Below are 17,172 nucleotides of genomic sequence, written 5' to 3'. Positions count from 1 at the left end.
ATCTCCCCCTCTCTGCCCAGCGCCCCTTCAGCGAAGTGGCAGGAGGCGCTGTGCAGAGAGGGGGAGAACTTTCCCCCTCGTTTTCCCGCTCTAAAACAAGGTGCCGTTTAAGGTGCGTTCAGGCGGCTACCTTGGAAGCCTGGAGAACGAGAGGGGTCGGTGTGCACTGACCCCCCTCGCTCTCCAGGCTTCAGGTTCCTTTCGACCTGCTCTTTGGGGCTGGCGGGGGGAAGCCCACCACCAGCCCCAAAGAGCAGTTCAGGGAGCAGCGGAAAGGCGCAGCAGAGAGGCTCCTGCCATAGCCGTGCGTCGCCTCTCCAGCCGGGAGAGGGTCGCTGGGCTATGGCTTCTTTAGCCCCGCACGCTCTCCCGGCTGGAGAGGTGACGCACGGCTATGGCAGGAGCCTCAATAGCCGCGCATCACCTCTCCAGCCGGGAGAGGGTCACGGGGGGCTGCTTTAGCCCCGCGCGCGCTCTCCCGGCTGGAGAGGTGACGGGCGGCTATGGCGCGTCACCTCTCCAGCCGGGAGAGGGTCACGGGGGGCTGCTTTAGCCCCGCGCGCGCTCTCCCGGCTGGAGAGGTGACGGGCGGCTATGGCAAGAGCCTCAATAGCCGTGCGTCACCTCTCCAGCCGGGAGAGGGTCGCGGGGTGCTTCTTTAGCCCCGCGCACGCTCTCCCGGCTGGAGAGGTGACGGGCGGCTATGGCGCGTCACCTCTCCAGCCGGGAGAGGGTCACGGGGGGGCTGCTTTAGCCCCGCGCACGCTCTCCCGGCTGGAGAGGTGACGGGCGGCTACGGCAAGAGCCTCAATAGCCGCCCGTCACCTCTCCAGCCGGGAGAGGGTCGCGGGGGGCTGCTTTAGCCCCGTGCGCGCTCTCCCGGCTGGAGAGGTGACGCGGGGCTGTAGAGGCTCCTGCCATAGCCACGCGTCACCTCTCCAGCCGGGAGAGGGTCGCGGGGCTATGGCGTCTTCGCTCCATAGGACGCACACACATTTTCCCTTCATTTTTGAAGGGAAAAAAGTGCGTCCTATAGAGCGAAAAATACGGTAAATGTGACTAGATCACCAATACTGCTCCTTCTGCATTTTCACTGGTATAGATTCTCTGGATTTATCACTGTATTCCTCAACTTCCATGGTTGATAATGGAAGTTCATTTATTATAGCTACCAAGGCATTACACAATTCTAAATAATCTGTTGTAAAAGGAATAGATGGAAAACACAATACTTCCCAGATGTCAAGCAAAAATGCCTTGCCTTCACAAACTGGTAAAGGGATGTAAATATATTTACATTTTAGCTGGAAGAATATTAAGTTAGCTGAACTTGAGTCTCGTTGATTTCAAAGGGAACTACCGTATTTTTCGTTCCATAGGACGCTCCGTCCCATAGGACGCACCTACTTTTTTGGGGGGAAAATAAAGGAAAAAATTTTTTCCTTTATTTCCCCCCCCAAAACCAGGTCGGGGAACAGTGGGATGGCGGCGCTGCGCCTCCCCGTTGTCCCCCGAGCTTGTGGGGCTGGCCGATGTCTGCCCGGCGTGAAGGGCGCTCTGCTTCAGGGCGCCCCACGCGCCGGGCGGCAGGCTGCAGACACCTGCGCGAAGCACGGGGCGTCCTCCGAGGGCGCCCCGTGCTCCGCGCTGCAGGCTGCCGCCCGCAAGCCGTGCGCGCCCAGGGGGGATCTCCCCCCGGGCGCGCAAGGCTTGCAGACACCTGCACGAAGCACGGGGCGTCCTCCGGAGGGCGCCCCGTGCTCCGCGCTGCAGGCTGCCGCCCGCAAGCCTTGAGTGCCCAGGGGAACTCCCCCCGGTGCGCAAGGCTTGCAGATAGCTTCCTGGAGCCTGAAGAGCGAGAGGTGTCGGTGCGCACCGACGCCTCTCGCTCTCCAGGCTTCAGCGAAAGCCTGCATTCGCTCCATAGGACGCACACACATTTCCCCTTCATTTTTGGCGGGGAAAAAGTGCGTCCTATGGAGCGAAAAATACGGTAAGTTAGCCTGAATCCAATTCAAAAGACCACCTTACTCCAGAAGCAGTGGCAGACTAGGACATGTGGTAAGATCAAATATTGAAACAGGGAACACAATTTATTTCATTTACATACTCAGTTCAATCAGCTTCAAAATATAAATGTATTATTACCTTTTCACTACCTGCCAAGTCTACAAGGTAAAGCTTTCCACTCAATTTCTGTTCTGTTTGAGTATTTTCTTGCTTTACATTAATGAGAAAGATGCTATGGCTTCGAGAGCTATGTTCATTCATGTCTGTAACGAAATTTGAGTTGTGTAAGTATGCATTCTGGCAACAAACCTCACCTGTTTGTGAATTACAAGTGCTTAATATTCAAAGGGGAAGAAGCCTATTGTTAAACCTATAGCAACAAACTACATGTCCACATGGAATTAGTCAGCAGTGATCTGCCTAGTACATGAAATTATGCAGTTTATACACCCACATTGATTAATCCTTATGACAGTAGAAAAAGGAACTGGGCTAAGCTTATTTCATTTCAGAAGAAGTGTGAAAGGTAGCTGCTATCTCCAAGCTGGTATCCAAAGGTGCTCCAAGCTCTTTCCTGTCTTGGACCATGAATTTTCAACAATTGTTGGCAGAATAGTTGCTCTAGACAGAAAATTAAACCAGTGATAATTTACTGTAGAACATGTATGTCCACATCCAGCACACACCAGCATTTTCTCCATCCAGGTGCCACATTTGACTTGCAAGGTCTTCTCATTTTTTAGTCACAGGGCTTGCCACCTGAGATGCTGGCCACAGGTCAAAAGGAGTACTATAGAGTCAAAGTCCCCTTCTTTCCCTGCTAAGAGGCACCCCTCCCCTCAAAAGCCTCTTTCCAAGTTCTCTTAATTTATTGATAGAATGGCAATCATCAGCCAGGAAAGAAAGAGCCTATAAGCAAGCTGAGGAGACTGGATTTTGAGAGTATCATTGCCAGTACACTTCCATCCCCAAGCAGCTTGATGAAAACATAAAGCCCTCTCATCAGCTGGGGAATTTTGTCACAGTCCATGGTCACTTGAGGGCTCTGAATATTCCATGGAGGCTGGTAGTGCTACCACAGGTGGAGGCACGGCCAATGCTGACGCAATCGCTGAGTGCTGCTTTACATTACAGACAGCCTGCAGAGGTTTTGTCCATTCGCTGTTGGCCCATTTAGTCGTTCCCTTCTGTTGGCCATAGCAACTGGGGTTGGGGGGAGTAGAAAAGAGGTCTAGAGGAAAATAGTGAATAAGCACTAAATGGAGGAGGAAAACTCAAAGTTTGGATTAAAGATTTTTTTTAAAAAAAAATGTTAATATATGAAGGCACTGAAGGAGAGAAAATCATTGAAGAATTAGAATTGGCACTTGCCAAAGATATGTGAAAAGGATCCTGAAGACAGGGGTTCAAGTAGGCATTCTGAGCAAAGGCAGGAAGTGAACAGAAGCTCCAACAGGAAGAGAAGAGTTACAGCTTCCCCTGAAGTCACAGGATTTCCTGCCTTGCCAAGCAATTGCAAGAACTAAACACACTTCGGAAGGAAGAACACCAAGGGGGAAAGGAACCATTTTGAAGCAAACTGAATACCCAGTTCACTGATATTGTATGTACTTACAATTTTATAGAGTTATATGCCCAGAACAAGAACTGGCAATTTGTTAATAGAATAACATGAGATGCTCTTATTTTTTTTTAAAAAAATAAATTCTTACAAAGTAAACAACTTACTTGTAACTGCTACATGTCTATTTGATTTTCCTTCATCTATAGTATCCATAACTTCATCTGGACTACATACAAAACGTTCAGTGCAGCCCTGTGAAAACATGAACATAAGGTAAATAACATATACAAGATTTGTAAAGGAGGCCAACATACTTGTGTAATCTTTATACTCACCTTCACATAAGGTACTCTGTTTTTGTCCTCATGCACAGAAAGATTGGTCTTAGAGACTGAAAGAAAAAAAAGCATTGAGAGTTACCTTCGTCAGAAGCTACAGAACGAACAAATAAATAAAACTTGCTATTTAACCACAGAAAGCTCACAAATACAGCATGATCACAACGGCCATCTCCCATTATTCCTCAGCAATGATACTCAGCAAGCACTTCCTTGCAACCTGGAGGTCTCAATTAGCAATCCTCATTAACAGCTGTTGACTGACCTATGAATTTGCATAGGCCAGTTTTAAACCAAGCTAAGTGGTCATCACTATATATTGTGGAAATAATGTCATAGGGCAATTGAGTCACATGAAGTAATAATTCCTTTTATCTGTAACAAACCTATTGCCAACCAGCTCCATTTGGCAATTCTTAACTTCTACTGTTATGCAACAACATTTATCCATTTACATTCTCCTTGGATTTTATCACTGTCTAGACTTTGTTGTTCCTTAGCTCCCCTCCTCCCCCAGCTAAGCCAGGAAGTTTTTAGTCTTTCCTTTCAAGGCAGACATTCCATAGAGGTATAGATTCCACACAATGAGCCTTTCTGCAGACACGGATTTAGGGGAGTGTGATCGGTTTGTACGCGCTGAGCTGAGAGCACGCCACAGGGGGCGCTCCAACAATGACACAAGACAGAAGGTTGAGGGATGGTGCCAAATTTTGGTATTGCACAAGACATTGCTCAAATTTGAAAGCCCAAAGTTCACCACTGGTTTTTTACATGAGGTGACCAGAACTGTCCTATTGAAAATATGATTGCATCATGGATTTTTATGAGAGCATTGTAATCTGTCATTTACACATAGTCTGCTTTCTAATACTTTTCCATTCTGAATTCGCCTTTTGCACTACTGCAACCTTTTAAGCTGTTATTATTGAGCTTTCTATGACAACACCAAGTTCTATTTTCTGGTTAATCATCAAAAATAAAGTTATATATATGTATATATGGTAAAATAATTTTACCCAAGTGTGTGCTTGTACAACATCAATACTCTAACACAGTTTAATACATAACGCATTTTATTTATATCATTATAATTACAGATAATTCCTTGCACTAAACAAAAACTATTAACCCTGGGTGAGATTTATAATTCTGAACACTTCTGCCTGCTGACCACCTTTTAAACCAGACATAAACCACCTGTAATGTTAGAAAAGTTCTGACCCATTATAAACATTATTAAACTTGCAACTGTGTCCTGCATAAGGGTTGCAACAGTAAGCTATAAAAGTCCTTCAAGCAATCTTTTCACAAATTTGAATTACTAAACCAATACAGATGCTATATACTTATGTAACATCCAAGAGGCATAAAATAAACTGCTATTTACTAAAACTAATTTTACTATACCATTATCTTCCACAGCCAGTCCTCTATATTTATCACTGTACAATATACATCTAATATCCCAATAATACTTAACCTCTAGGCAATCTGCCAAAAATCATGGACGGAATAACTTCCTTCTGGTTTACAGCCTTAAGTTTTATTTCCCTAATTTATATCCTCTAATTATTCTACCCTTTTGTCTTCATGTTTCATTTGCTTTGTGGGCCCAACAACATCTCTTAAGTCTTTCTTAATCCTCAAAAACTCCCTCAAATTAGTGCCTTCATTATTCTGGTTTTTATCCTCCATTGCACACTTAAATCTGTTTTTATGTACATACAGCTGGGACAGAAATCCAACTGATTATGCTTCCCATTCTAACTTTTGGTTCAGAAGACAGGTGCAAGATCCAAGTTTCATTACACCTTGCAACTCAAACTGCTCCTATTCTCCCTCAAAGGAAAAAAAATGTACTCACCATCCAAAAGGTCCCTTATTTTATCCAGATAAATTTCAAAATATGACACCTGAAAAAATATAAAGGGGGGGGGGGGAAGGATAGTAACCACTGCCCAATCAAAGTCCACAGCAACTTATATTAATGATCTATCATTGGGAGGGCAGTGCAATCCATTTCGTATTTATATCTAAAAGAATACTATGAAAGTCTATAATGTTGATGATCAACCATGCCCAAACATCTGTGAAAATGATCTGCTTTAATCCCACAAGTAATGACTATTTGTACCCCACCTATCATACCCAAACAATATGCCTTAACCACAGATCCCCAACTAATCTATTTCATTTTTCATAACCTTTGAAAGAGCTTTTCTAGCAAACTACAATGTTCTATTCCCATACTAGATTTTGAAAGAAAATAAAATTTAGAAAGTGCTGACACATAATACTACATAATATAGAAATTACTGTACCATTCAATCTTATTAAACCAATTCTTTTAAATAGAGAACAAGCGATGGTTCGTGATATTTTAGGATATTTTTAGTGGTTTATTATACTTTGGTTAATTATACTTTAAATCATTTGAGAGTCATACTTTCAACCTAAACTGTCTTGTGATCTCCAAACCAGGTGGAAATTGTGTATCTCTTAGAATACTTAGAATTCTGTTGTCTTGAATTTGACCTATGTATAATTTAAAAACAAACTTACCTTAATATGAAACTCCAAATTCTCATCCATGGAATAAATATAATTAAAAATATCTTGCACAATCCTTGGAATAATCCCCATTCCATCCACATCATGTAGCTTCCCCTTGATTTAAAAAGAAAGAAAGAAAGAGAAAACAAAGACCACATACGTTACAGATTTTTAGAACACTAACCAGAAAGCCTTTAGGAAACGCCTTTTTAACCAATTAATTGTCTAAACATATAAGCATGAAACCACTTTGAGGTTTTTTACAATCAAGCAGAGTAGATATTCTTATGAAATAAATAATCCAAACAAATTTAATTATGTTCCAAAGATTTCAATTGTGAGAAGAGAACAACTGTTAATTCACACACTGCAATAGGACTTACAGCCCAATCCCAAGTATGTTTACTCAGGAGTAAGTTCTATTGAGTTAAGTTATACTTACATCCAAAAATGCATAAGGTAATATGCTAAACCTTGGGTGAGACAGACAATATATTGGAATAAACTGATTTGAAGTTATCATTCTTTTTATAAATTCCTAAAATGAGCAGTGAACTATCCTAAGCTGTTGACTCAGGTCACATTTAATGTGTTGCCTTTTGAACTGTTTTGAGGTAGTTACGCTGCTATCCTTCTCTCCTACAGGGCTTGTCTTTTAACAACCAGAAAGTGATTTTTATGATAAAACTCATCAGCAAATGATTCTCAATTTACTGCCCTGACTACTAGCTCAATACGCTAAATACTTGTTGGGAGAAAAAATCCCATGCGTGTTATTGTAGCCAATTTGTTATCAATGGCAATAAGCACAAGGAGGCAATCACCTGATGCCGGAAGGATAATTGTTGGAGTCTACTTAGGACATATGTTATCTTGTATGTATGTATATGAGACAATGACATCTGTGTTATACTCTGTTAGGTCTACACATTTTTTGCATTAACTTAAAAAAAGCTTTTATTGTAGAAAAGTCTTCCATTTTAAAATATATCACATATAGCAGAACTTGTCAGATAACTTTGATTTTCTCCCCACACCTGGAGGCTTTACTTCCTGAATATGGAAACAGGGTTTAGATATGTTTAGAGAAGCGTGTCCCAAGTATGCATGACCACAATATCTTACCTCCATAGTGTGAGTTTTCCCAGATGATGTTTGCCCATAAGCAAATATTGTACCATTGTATCCCTCAAGTACATCTAGGGTGAAAGAAAATGCATACTAATGATATAACCACAACTCATGTGAACCACCCTGAAACAGATACTATCTTCCAAAAGTATTTGAACAAATTTTGGTAACAAGTACTTAGTATGCAGCATGCCATAAAGTAGCCTTGCATCTGGTGAAGCCTTGTAAACAAGCCCCATAACATGAGGCTGAAAGAGGGACAGAATTCCATCCCTCATTCGGCAGCCCACTGCATTTTGCTGTTGGGCAAGGGGGTGCTCCCCTGAGGCAGCCTTATGGTTTCCATGCTGGACAGATTTGGACAACTCCACTACATCTCGGCTAGTCCAAAGATTCATCTGCATGCAATTCCCTATCAACTACAGCTAATAGGTTTGCAACTATACTGATTCATGAGAAAGGCTTCAGATGTAAACCCAGAGGAAAATTCTGTACCTGCTGTCTTGTGGGACATCTTTAAGAGAAAAGGCTAAGGAGTAAACCCTACACAACTCCAGAGTGGAGTCCCTAAGACAGTTGGATGGCGTATTGCACACCTCCTTTTGACCATTCCTGCAGCCAGGCTGGTGCCAAATGTATTGTTCTGCTTTCCTCTGAACCACATCAGCAAGGCCAAAAAGGGGGTGGGTCTTGCTGTTTATGCAGCCCTGGACCCCCATAAACACTGCCCAGGCTTGTGTCCCAGAGAGGTCACTTCAGTGCTTCTAATACAGCAAAAACAACGAAGTAGGCAGCAGTTACGAGATACTGGTCTCTGCAGCCACTGCAATTTTCCAATGGTTTGACTTCATCCCCGGAAATGCACTCCACTGTCTCTTGAGACAGATACAATGTCAACAGCTGTATAAAGTTGTATAAATTCAGGGTCTCAAATGCACAGGTAGCAGGAAGGAGCAGATGGTGGGAATCAGATATTGCCCTATCTAAAGCTCCAGAACAAGGTAACCAGTAAAGAGCCTGAACTTATACTTGCTCCTCACAATACAATGTTCACACCTGGGAAGACTAAAGACACCTTACAATTATATGTGTTGCCTATATCAAAGTCCCATAAGCAGATATATCCAGATGTAGCAAAGTAGCCTTAGATCTTTCATACCTATACTTTCAGCCGATATAGGGACAGAAGGCCAATCTGTCTTAATACCTGTTCAATTCCTCAGCCCACACCACGTACACAAGATTTTCAGCACAATAATCAAAATAGAACGGGGGGGGGGGGGAGCCTGAAGAATGCCAGAGATTTAACCTGAACTGTATAAATATCTTCCTGTCTGCATTTTAATTAGTACCTCACCTAAACGCATGTTAGGTGGAAATACGAGATGAATTACATTATGCCCAACAACCCCATTTGCGATTCATTTATTAAGAAGTCTCCTCTTACCTTTGACAATCTTTTTTGCACAGTCATTATATACTTGCTCCTGTGATGTGTGTGACTGGAACACGCGGTCAAATGCATAAGGCTTGGACTGAAAAATATACAAAAATAGAACTATAAAAATCAAAGTTAGAAATTATAGACACCAGATCTTTACGTCTCCACTTTTAGCTTTGTGCCCTTTCATATCCCTATAAGAGCCGCAGCAAAAATGAAGCTATATTCTTGAAATACCATCCTGTTCAAATATTGAATGGTGGGTTTTTTTTGTTACCAAACAGAGATATTAATGTACCCCGTGCTAAAAGACTGTGAAGTGTGGAAACAGATTCCCTAACTGATGAGGCAGGAATCCCTTTTAAGAATAAAAATAAAAGTATTGCCGAGGGGGAGTGGCATTAAGAACAATCCAACCAAGTCAGGACCCACTGATTTCATTTTTTTAAAAAAAGCAATTGTTAACGCTCCTTAGTCATAACAGTAAGATTATTAAGCACTGAAATTTGGCTGAATCACACTCAAAACATTTAGAGGCTGAATTTCAAGCAAATAAATGGCCTGAAAATAAGCCTCAAAAGTATATCACACGATCCCTGCTAAAAATGACTACAATACACTGAGATTGAGGAGAGTAATTCCTGCTAAATCTACTCAAAAGTAAATCTCATTGAATTCAATGGGGCTTTGATAACATAAGGGAGAAAACAGATGAAGTAGAATTTCACAACTTAAGTCTGAAAAAAAGTTTTAACCATGACAGGTTAAAAATGGAATCACATCTTGCATTTTTATATTGTTACAGAAGAGGAATACTTTGACAAACTGAACCACGTCAAGGGAAACAGCTATAAACAGCAACGCTGATTCAAAATCCTTTCCATTAATATATGTTTTACTATGCATTACTATCAAATACTGTCTACTGTTAAGTCAGTTAAAACCCTGTCACCACAAAGTTATGCTATTTACGTGTCTGGACACCTGCCACTCTACAATTGCTGGAGAAAGCCAACATCTGTGAATATGGAACATAGTAAGATGTCTTATACCAAATTAGAGCATTGGTCATCCAGCTCAGTAACTGTCTACAAAGACTAGCAGATCTACCACTGGGTTATGGTCCTTATAGATTTATAATCAAAAGAGTACATAGGGTTTTTTGGGGGGTTTTGGAAGATGCCTGTGCGTGAATTTGTTTTGTGTGTGTAGATCAGTGCACGCTGATCAACGCACAGTCTTCGCAATAGGGCTCTGTTCTGATGGAATGAATAGTCACGACGAACCGGTAGATCCTATCTGCAGCAGCCTTCATCCACCTTCACAGCCGTTACACTCACTGAACTACACATACAAAACAAGCGTTTAGATCTGGTTTGCCTCTTTTTCTGCAGTCATTCCCAGATTGTTGATTGCAATTGTGGCTATCAAGGCCCAACAAATACAGTCAACAGTATTGCAACGGTTGAGAATGGCAACCAAAACAATGTTGCGATACCAAGGCCAGCCAAATGTGTAGGCTCCTGCCAGGTAAGTAAACAAGTGGTACTCAACTTTATCCAAACCTAAGGAAGGGACAAGTTCACGCAAAGAGCCATGTGAGTGTCGGTAAACTACAGCCCACTTGGGCTTTATTTTTTGTATTGAATTCCATGTAACCAAAAATAACTATAATCCTTTTGTCAGCAAATATCTGATCACATGCTAATAAGTTCTGACTCTGTCGCTGCTTGTTTGTGTAAAAGTGCTATTTGGATCCATAGAAGTGTTAATCCTGACTAGTTCGAAATAATAGCTGGAGCAGATGCTTTATGCCATTTTGTTTTCTTAGTATATTTGTTCTTTGCTCTAAAGTAGATGCTGGTATAAGAAGCAATGTAATCTCCATGTATAGTTGAACATACTGCATTACAGCTGCATATAAATATGGAACCAACACCTATGTTTTCCCATCCCAACACAAGCATGCTTAAAAATAGAAGCCTGCCCTAGACCTGTTTCAGGCTCCTCCCTTCCCAAACCAATTAATTATTTTTGTTGTTGATGATGGCTTTTGATCTGATTTCATTCTGACCCATCGCTCCATATTTATTTCTTAAAATTGAAAAGGAAGAAGGTAACAGACTTTTGGTTTTCCTTTCATTTGAGCATCGTGTTGAGTTTTTGCAGCTGTATCCATCTATGTGTGTGTATCACCACAAATCTTCTTCATAATCATGCAAAGCTGTAACACACCAAATTTTAAAATACAGAGGAATTCCCCAACACCAAGTATACAAATTTACAAATCTTTTCTTCTTTGTGCTGTCCAGGAAGAGACCATTTAAGTCACCTTCTTTTAATATGTCAAGAAGTTGATCTGAATGCAAAACATGGCTAAATGTTTGTAAACAAAGTGCCAGAGAAAGCAGTAAGAATATCTGTCCAAGAGTTTCAACCATTTTTTTTTGGAATATGCTACAGTATTCTGCCTTTTTAAACCTACTTAAAATGTACTTTTAATTCATGTTGTCCAGTAAGGTTTACAAATGATGTAAATTTCAAAGTCCATCAAATAAACCCTGAATTATTATTTAAGACCATTAAGGCATTAAATAATCCCACATTGCTAAGATAAATACTATAAACATCTGGTAGCTTTCGTTAAAGCCAGTGTGAAAACTATTAGCCAAGTATGTAAGTGCATCATAATTTGATATGCAAAACCCAAGGCAAAATAGATAAAAAAAGACTAAGACATGCCTCAAGTTTTGTATTAGACAGTGAAATCTCTGAGAGAAACGGATATGCAATTAGAAGATAGACTGTTCACCCATGGCAGGTAGTATATATTTCACGCTAGCCCTGGTTCACTTGCTCATTGAATACTTTGAAGCTCAACAGCAAGTATATTGTTTCTCCCATCTGACTCTGCTCCCATCAGAGCTGAGCTTACTACTTCCATTCTATCTCCCTCCTCTACTAGCCAGTCACTCCAGCCTACTCACCATTTGGAGAACAAATGCTGTGGAAGCAAGACAGACAATAGGATTAAGCCACTAAGAAAAAGGACAGGTGACAATATGGGGGAAGCAAAAGACAGTCGGCTACGGCTAACCCAAATGTCAAAGATGGGGCAGAAACACTGCTGGAAGAGATAGTAAAGAAGCGCAGACAGTGAGTCAGAAGGAGAGAGAAGGCATTAGCTTGTGGCATAAGCACATCCTGTGATGTTTTTCTCCATGCATTTCTGTTGATGGGAGACAATAAGAGCCCATCTTGCACGCACAAACCTGATCTCGTTGTGCCTACTAAGGCCTACCATGTACTTGGGCTTCCCTATTTCTAACTATGAGTAGGACTCATTTCAAACTACTATTCTGTTGCTGCATCTGGATGTCAAACTAAACCAAAGTTTCGTGCAACATAAATAAGCCTATCTTACCTTGTCAGATGAACCAAGGTTCAAGGTTTAATTCTCCTGGTCAAACTGTAAGTTTTAAGCCACAAGACAAACCTTGGTTCAGCTCATGATTAGTTTGGGAAGAGCTAGACCCCATGCCTGGGTTCAGACAATATGTGAAACCAAGTTGTGACTAAGCTCAGCACAACAGGATAGCAACTAGTGAAGAGCAAAGTGATAATGATTTCCTATTTGGAAGCCCACACATACCAAAAGTCATAGTTTGGTTTAGTGTGACATGCAAACCAGGTCTGTGTCATAACCCCCATGCCTTGAAGTTGGGTTGTTGAAAATCACCCATGGTTGTTAAACACTGTTTGAAACACTGGATATGACAATCTGCAGTTAAGTGAAGGCAAAAGCTTCAACACACCTTCTTCCAGCTGCAGGGTGGTGGGGAGAAGATTGCACAAGTCCAGGAAGGGACTAGGTACTGTCCTGATAAACTATGGTTTAATATGATAGTCAAATATATTCTCTCCTTGAAAAAAGCTGTGGCCTAAACTGTATAGGTTTTACCTGTGAGGAGCTTGTAATGTCTCAATGATAGAATGAACAATAAAACCATCTAAGTTGCTTAAAAATAGTAAAAAATGTGCATTGTGGCTTTCAAACACTACCAGAAATAATGACACAGACTGTTTTCATACTCAGCCATTTTGATAAAATGTTCCCAATTCAGTCTACAGGATGGGAGGCTAAACTGGTTGCAATTAATTCAGTTTTTCAGTGCAATAATTGGATTCCCTCCTGGAGTTATGAAAACTCTAGTAACTTTCAGATTAGACTTCTGTAATGTATTATACATGGGGCTGCCTTTGAAGACTACCCATAAACTGTAGTTTGCTCAGATTCTTGAGACCTAACTAAGCTCTGGCATTGGGAGCCTAATTTACCAATCCTAGTACTTTTACAAAACCAGGGCTCTACACAGGAAAGTTAAAATGTTTAGCAGCAGAATGCTGAATACATTTTAGACAAGGGAAAATAGGAGAGCAGACTAATAAGAATGAATTTGCACTACAGTAGTACCTTAGTACCTTAATTCATTCCAGAGGTCCGTTCTTAACCTGAAACTGTTCTTAACCTGAAGCACCACTTTAGCTAATGGGGCCTCCTGCTGCTGCTGCGCCGCCGCGTGATTTCTGTTCTCATCCTGAAGCAAAGTTCTTAACCAGAAGTAATATTTCTGGGTTAGCGGAGTCTGTAACCTGAAGCGTATGTAACCTGAAGCATATGTAACCCATGGTACCACTGTACAGCAGTATCTTACTAGCTCACATCTCAGAGGCTCTGCACTCCTACCACAATTCCTAGTTGCAGGGCCTCAAACACTAATTGTTCACTAATATCAACAGCATTTTAACTGCTGCTCATCATATCACACATCATCTTAATGCTATATCATGAATCCCATCCGGGTAAGAACACCCCAGGTGAAATTACTCTTCCATGCCCAAGGATTGGGGAGGACACAATGTATTGTTTAATCTCTTGGAAGCTTGCCATATCCTTTAAAGACTATATTGTTCATCTTCACAGCAGCCAAATTGACGATTACCATAATTCTTGTTTTAGAGATGGGCAACAGAGAGTGAGATTCTGAGTGCCTGAAGTCAATCACTGATCTGGGATTTGACCAGATATTTTGGTGCTGCTGGCAACACTGTTACAATGTTAGAATCAAAGTATCATAGAACTGGAAGGGACCCAGAGGGTCATCTAGTCCAATCCCCCTGCAATGCAGGAATCTCAAAGTATCCATGACAGATTGCCATTCAATCTCTGCCTTAAAATCTTTTTTTTTTTACAAGATTTTTCATTTTACAAGAAAAATCTGTTAGATATTATTAAACCCTCTAAATAGGAATGCTAGATTGTAAAAGGAGACACATGATTGGCCAATAATGGCGCACTCTCTGTATATGTGTGTGTCTCCACACACAGTTTGTTGACCATTTAGTGACCCAAATATATATACACACACACACAACCCAATTACTAACACGTTAGTCTGTTCTAATGTCAACAGCATGCTGAGCATTTTCTAAGTCCAAGCTTAATTTATCAAGATAAACAAACATTAATGCCCAGCATCTTTTAAAGTTTTGAAAAGTAAATTTAATATTGCAGTTCAATAACTTGTTTTACCAAGTTAGTTGCTTGAGCTGCATGCTAGTTTTTCAGATGTCTGATGGGTGGGGCTTTGAAACAAAAACAATCTACAGCACTACAAAAAAGCTTTTATCAAGTCAGTTTTAAAATGGGACTCTAGACTTAGTGTGACATCATGCTGAAGATCAGAGGATTTTTAAAGAGGTACCTGTCTGAGGGAAAAAGGAAGTGCAGTCTTGTAGAAGAAATGCTTAACAAACAAAACAAAAGCTGTGCACATTGTTATGCGTGCTGTCAAACTGATACCATGAGTTTCACCTATGGAACTCTTTTTCATCAAGTCACTGTTCTCTCTGACGAAAACACTTTTTGAAAGTGCTGACTTCTATCCAAAGTATTTAAACATCAACAACTATTTCGGTTACGTTAAAAAGCTTGTCTTCCCAATATAAACAAGTGCAATTTTCTTCCTTCAGTAAAACACCCATTCATGTGATTTTTGAAGTACTGTATTCCGATCTGCGAGTTCCATTCGGAGGTCAAACTTACCTTAGAGAGAGTTCTAGCTATTAACTATTAGCTGTCCACCTACACCTATTTTCATAGCGGCACTGAGGTTTTACTAGAAATGACATTGCTACAATATCATAGCCACCATTAGTACAGTTCCAGCGTCATATCTGTAACATGTTTGAACTCTACTTGCTTAATACCGCTTTATAGTCTGGCAACTATCCCAGTGTATGCAAGGTTCATTATTCAATATTTTACAGCCTGTTAACTGCAAAGGTGGAAAAAAAGAACCTTAGTACAAATAACTGTCAGCTGATTTCTTTGGAAAAGGCTCAGTGGCAGAGCACATGCTTTGCATGCAAACCGACTCAAGTTCAACTCCCAGCATCTCCAGGTAAGGCTGGGAGCAACTCCTGCCTGAAGCCCCAGAGGGCCGTTGCCAGTCAGCTGAGGCAGTACTAAGCTAAACGGACCAATGGCCTGACTTGGTATAAAAACATCTTCCTATGCGGCTGGTGTCAAACCCCCTGAGATGGAGGGCGGGGGCTGAGAAACCGCTACACCACCGCTCTCTATTGCAATGTGCATTTTACAGCATCTGTTTTTCTATGCATGCAATGGAGCCGGCACCCCGGGTAAACACGAAGCAAAACAACAACATCAATGGAGCGGCTTTGTGTGGAGCGCTAGGAGCGCCTCAACTCCCTTACTCAGCAGCTGGAATTATGACATTAGGAAGGTTACTGCTTCCCCCCATTTCAAAACCCCACGGCCAGCAGATTTCACAGGCGCGGCGCAGGGAGGGAGGCAGAAGAGGAGGGGGCGCTGCTGCAGCCAACGCCCGACCCCTCAAAACGCCCCTCGGTCCTCACTGAGCCCCCACTTCGACGCCCTTCCCTCCTCTGCTCCCTCAGCCTCTGTTCCACCACCGGCTCGCACGCCCCCTCACTCAACCAGGGTGAGCCCACCCTGTTTCTCCCCTCCAAGCGCCCCGGCAACAGCTTTCCCTCCGCCCTCCCCCCACCCGATTCCTCACCCCCCACCCGAGGTGCTTCACACCGCCGCCGCGCTTTCCAGAGTTTGCTGGGTCATGGAGCCCCCACCTCCGGTTCCGACCACCCGGCAGGGGGGCTCCGGCCCCTCCTCGCCGACCCCCCTCGCCTCCCCCTCGCACTCACCGCGATGACGACGGTGTCTTCGCCCTGGAACTTGGCGATGTACTTGTCGCCGCGAGTCACCTCAGAGTCGTTGAGAGGCCTGAAGCGGCACATCACTTTGATGTTACACTCCGCCGGGTCCGCCATCTTAGGCCAAAGCCGTCTCCTCCTCCTCTCGGGCGTTCAACGCCTTATCAAGCGGCCGCGTCTCCAGCCGCCCGCCGCCGCCTTCGGCCTACCCTTCCCCTGCCTCTGGCAGTGGTGCGGGGAGACTCTCGGGTCGCAGCCGTGAGGAGACCCGCCGCGGCCGAGAAGAATGGGGAAGGGCTGCTCCGCCCAGGGCCGCCGCCGCTGCCGCCGCCTCCTGCACTCACTTCCTTTCCAATATGGCAGCCATGGCGGCGCCTGCAGCCGGCGAATCCGGGCCCTCCCCTTCTCCGGGCAGAGGCGGGGCGGGCGGGCCGGGCAAGGGAGAGGGGGTGACGTCACCCACTGCAGAGAACGCCGTCGGCTCACTCCGCCGCGCGCCGCCCCGCCTCGGACTTGCTGCGCACGCGCGGAAACGGCCCTTCTCCCCCCCCACCCCGCCCTTTCGATAAAAGAAGCCGCTGTGCTGTGTATATAGACCAGACTTTCGAGGCAAAGCGAGCTTCCGTCGCCTTCCGACGAAGAGGCCGAGCGCGCAGGCGCACATGGTGGAGGCCGGTGGGCGGCAGCGGGATTGCGCCTGCGCGTGAGCCTCGAGGAGGGAAAGGTGGAACGAGGCGCGGAGTAGCGGATGAGAAAAAAGAGAGTTCGCAGGAGGTGCAAAGTAAACAGACAAAATTGAATCCTGCGCTGGCCATGCACCTGCTTGTTATTCTTTCTCGGATTTCTCCCTGCCTGACCGCTTTTGCATTGTGTGTTAC

The 17,172-nt window shown here is 43.3% G+C and overlaps 1 protein-coding gene across 1 annotated transcript in view; it reads right to left on the bottom strand.

Annotated features, from left to right (window-relative positions):
* The window catches only part of KIF5B (kinesin family member 5B), a 36,544-nt gene extending 19,835 nt beyond the window's left edge, over positions 1-16,709 (bottom strand). The window contains exons 1-8 of the mRNA XM_080975332.1: positions 16,286-16,709; positions 9,044-9,131; positions 7,591-7,664; positions 6,475-6,579; positions 5,777-5,825; positions 3,910-3,965; positions 3,739-3,826; positions 2,149-2,273 (exon numbers count right to left, since the gene is read on the bottom strand). Coding sequence (XP_080831458.1) covers positions 2,149-2,273; positions 3,739-3,826; positions 3,910-3,965; positions 5,777-5,825; positions 6,475-6,579; positions 7,591-7,664; positions 9,044-9,131; positions 16,286-16,411 — 711 coding nt within the window. The 5' untranslated portion in view covers positions 16,412-16,709. The remainder of the gene's footprint in view (positions 1-2,148; positions 2,274-3,738; positions 3,827-3,909; positions 3,966-5,776; positions 5,826-6,474; positions 6,580-7,590; positions 7,665-9,043; positions 9,132-16,285) is intronic.
* Positions 16,710-17,172: the final 463 nt, after the last annotated feature.

The sequence above is a fragment of the Podarcis pityusensis genome, assembly GCF_964106645.2.
Source record: "Podarcis pityusensis genome assembly, chromosome: 12".
Classification (NCBI taxonomy): Eukaryota; Metazoa; Chordata; class Lepidosauria; order Squamata; family Lacertidae; genus Podarcis; species Podarcis pityusensis.
This window is presented reverse-complemented; position numbering and strand designations above follow the sequence as displayed.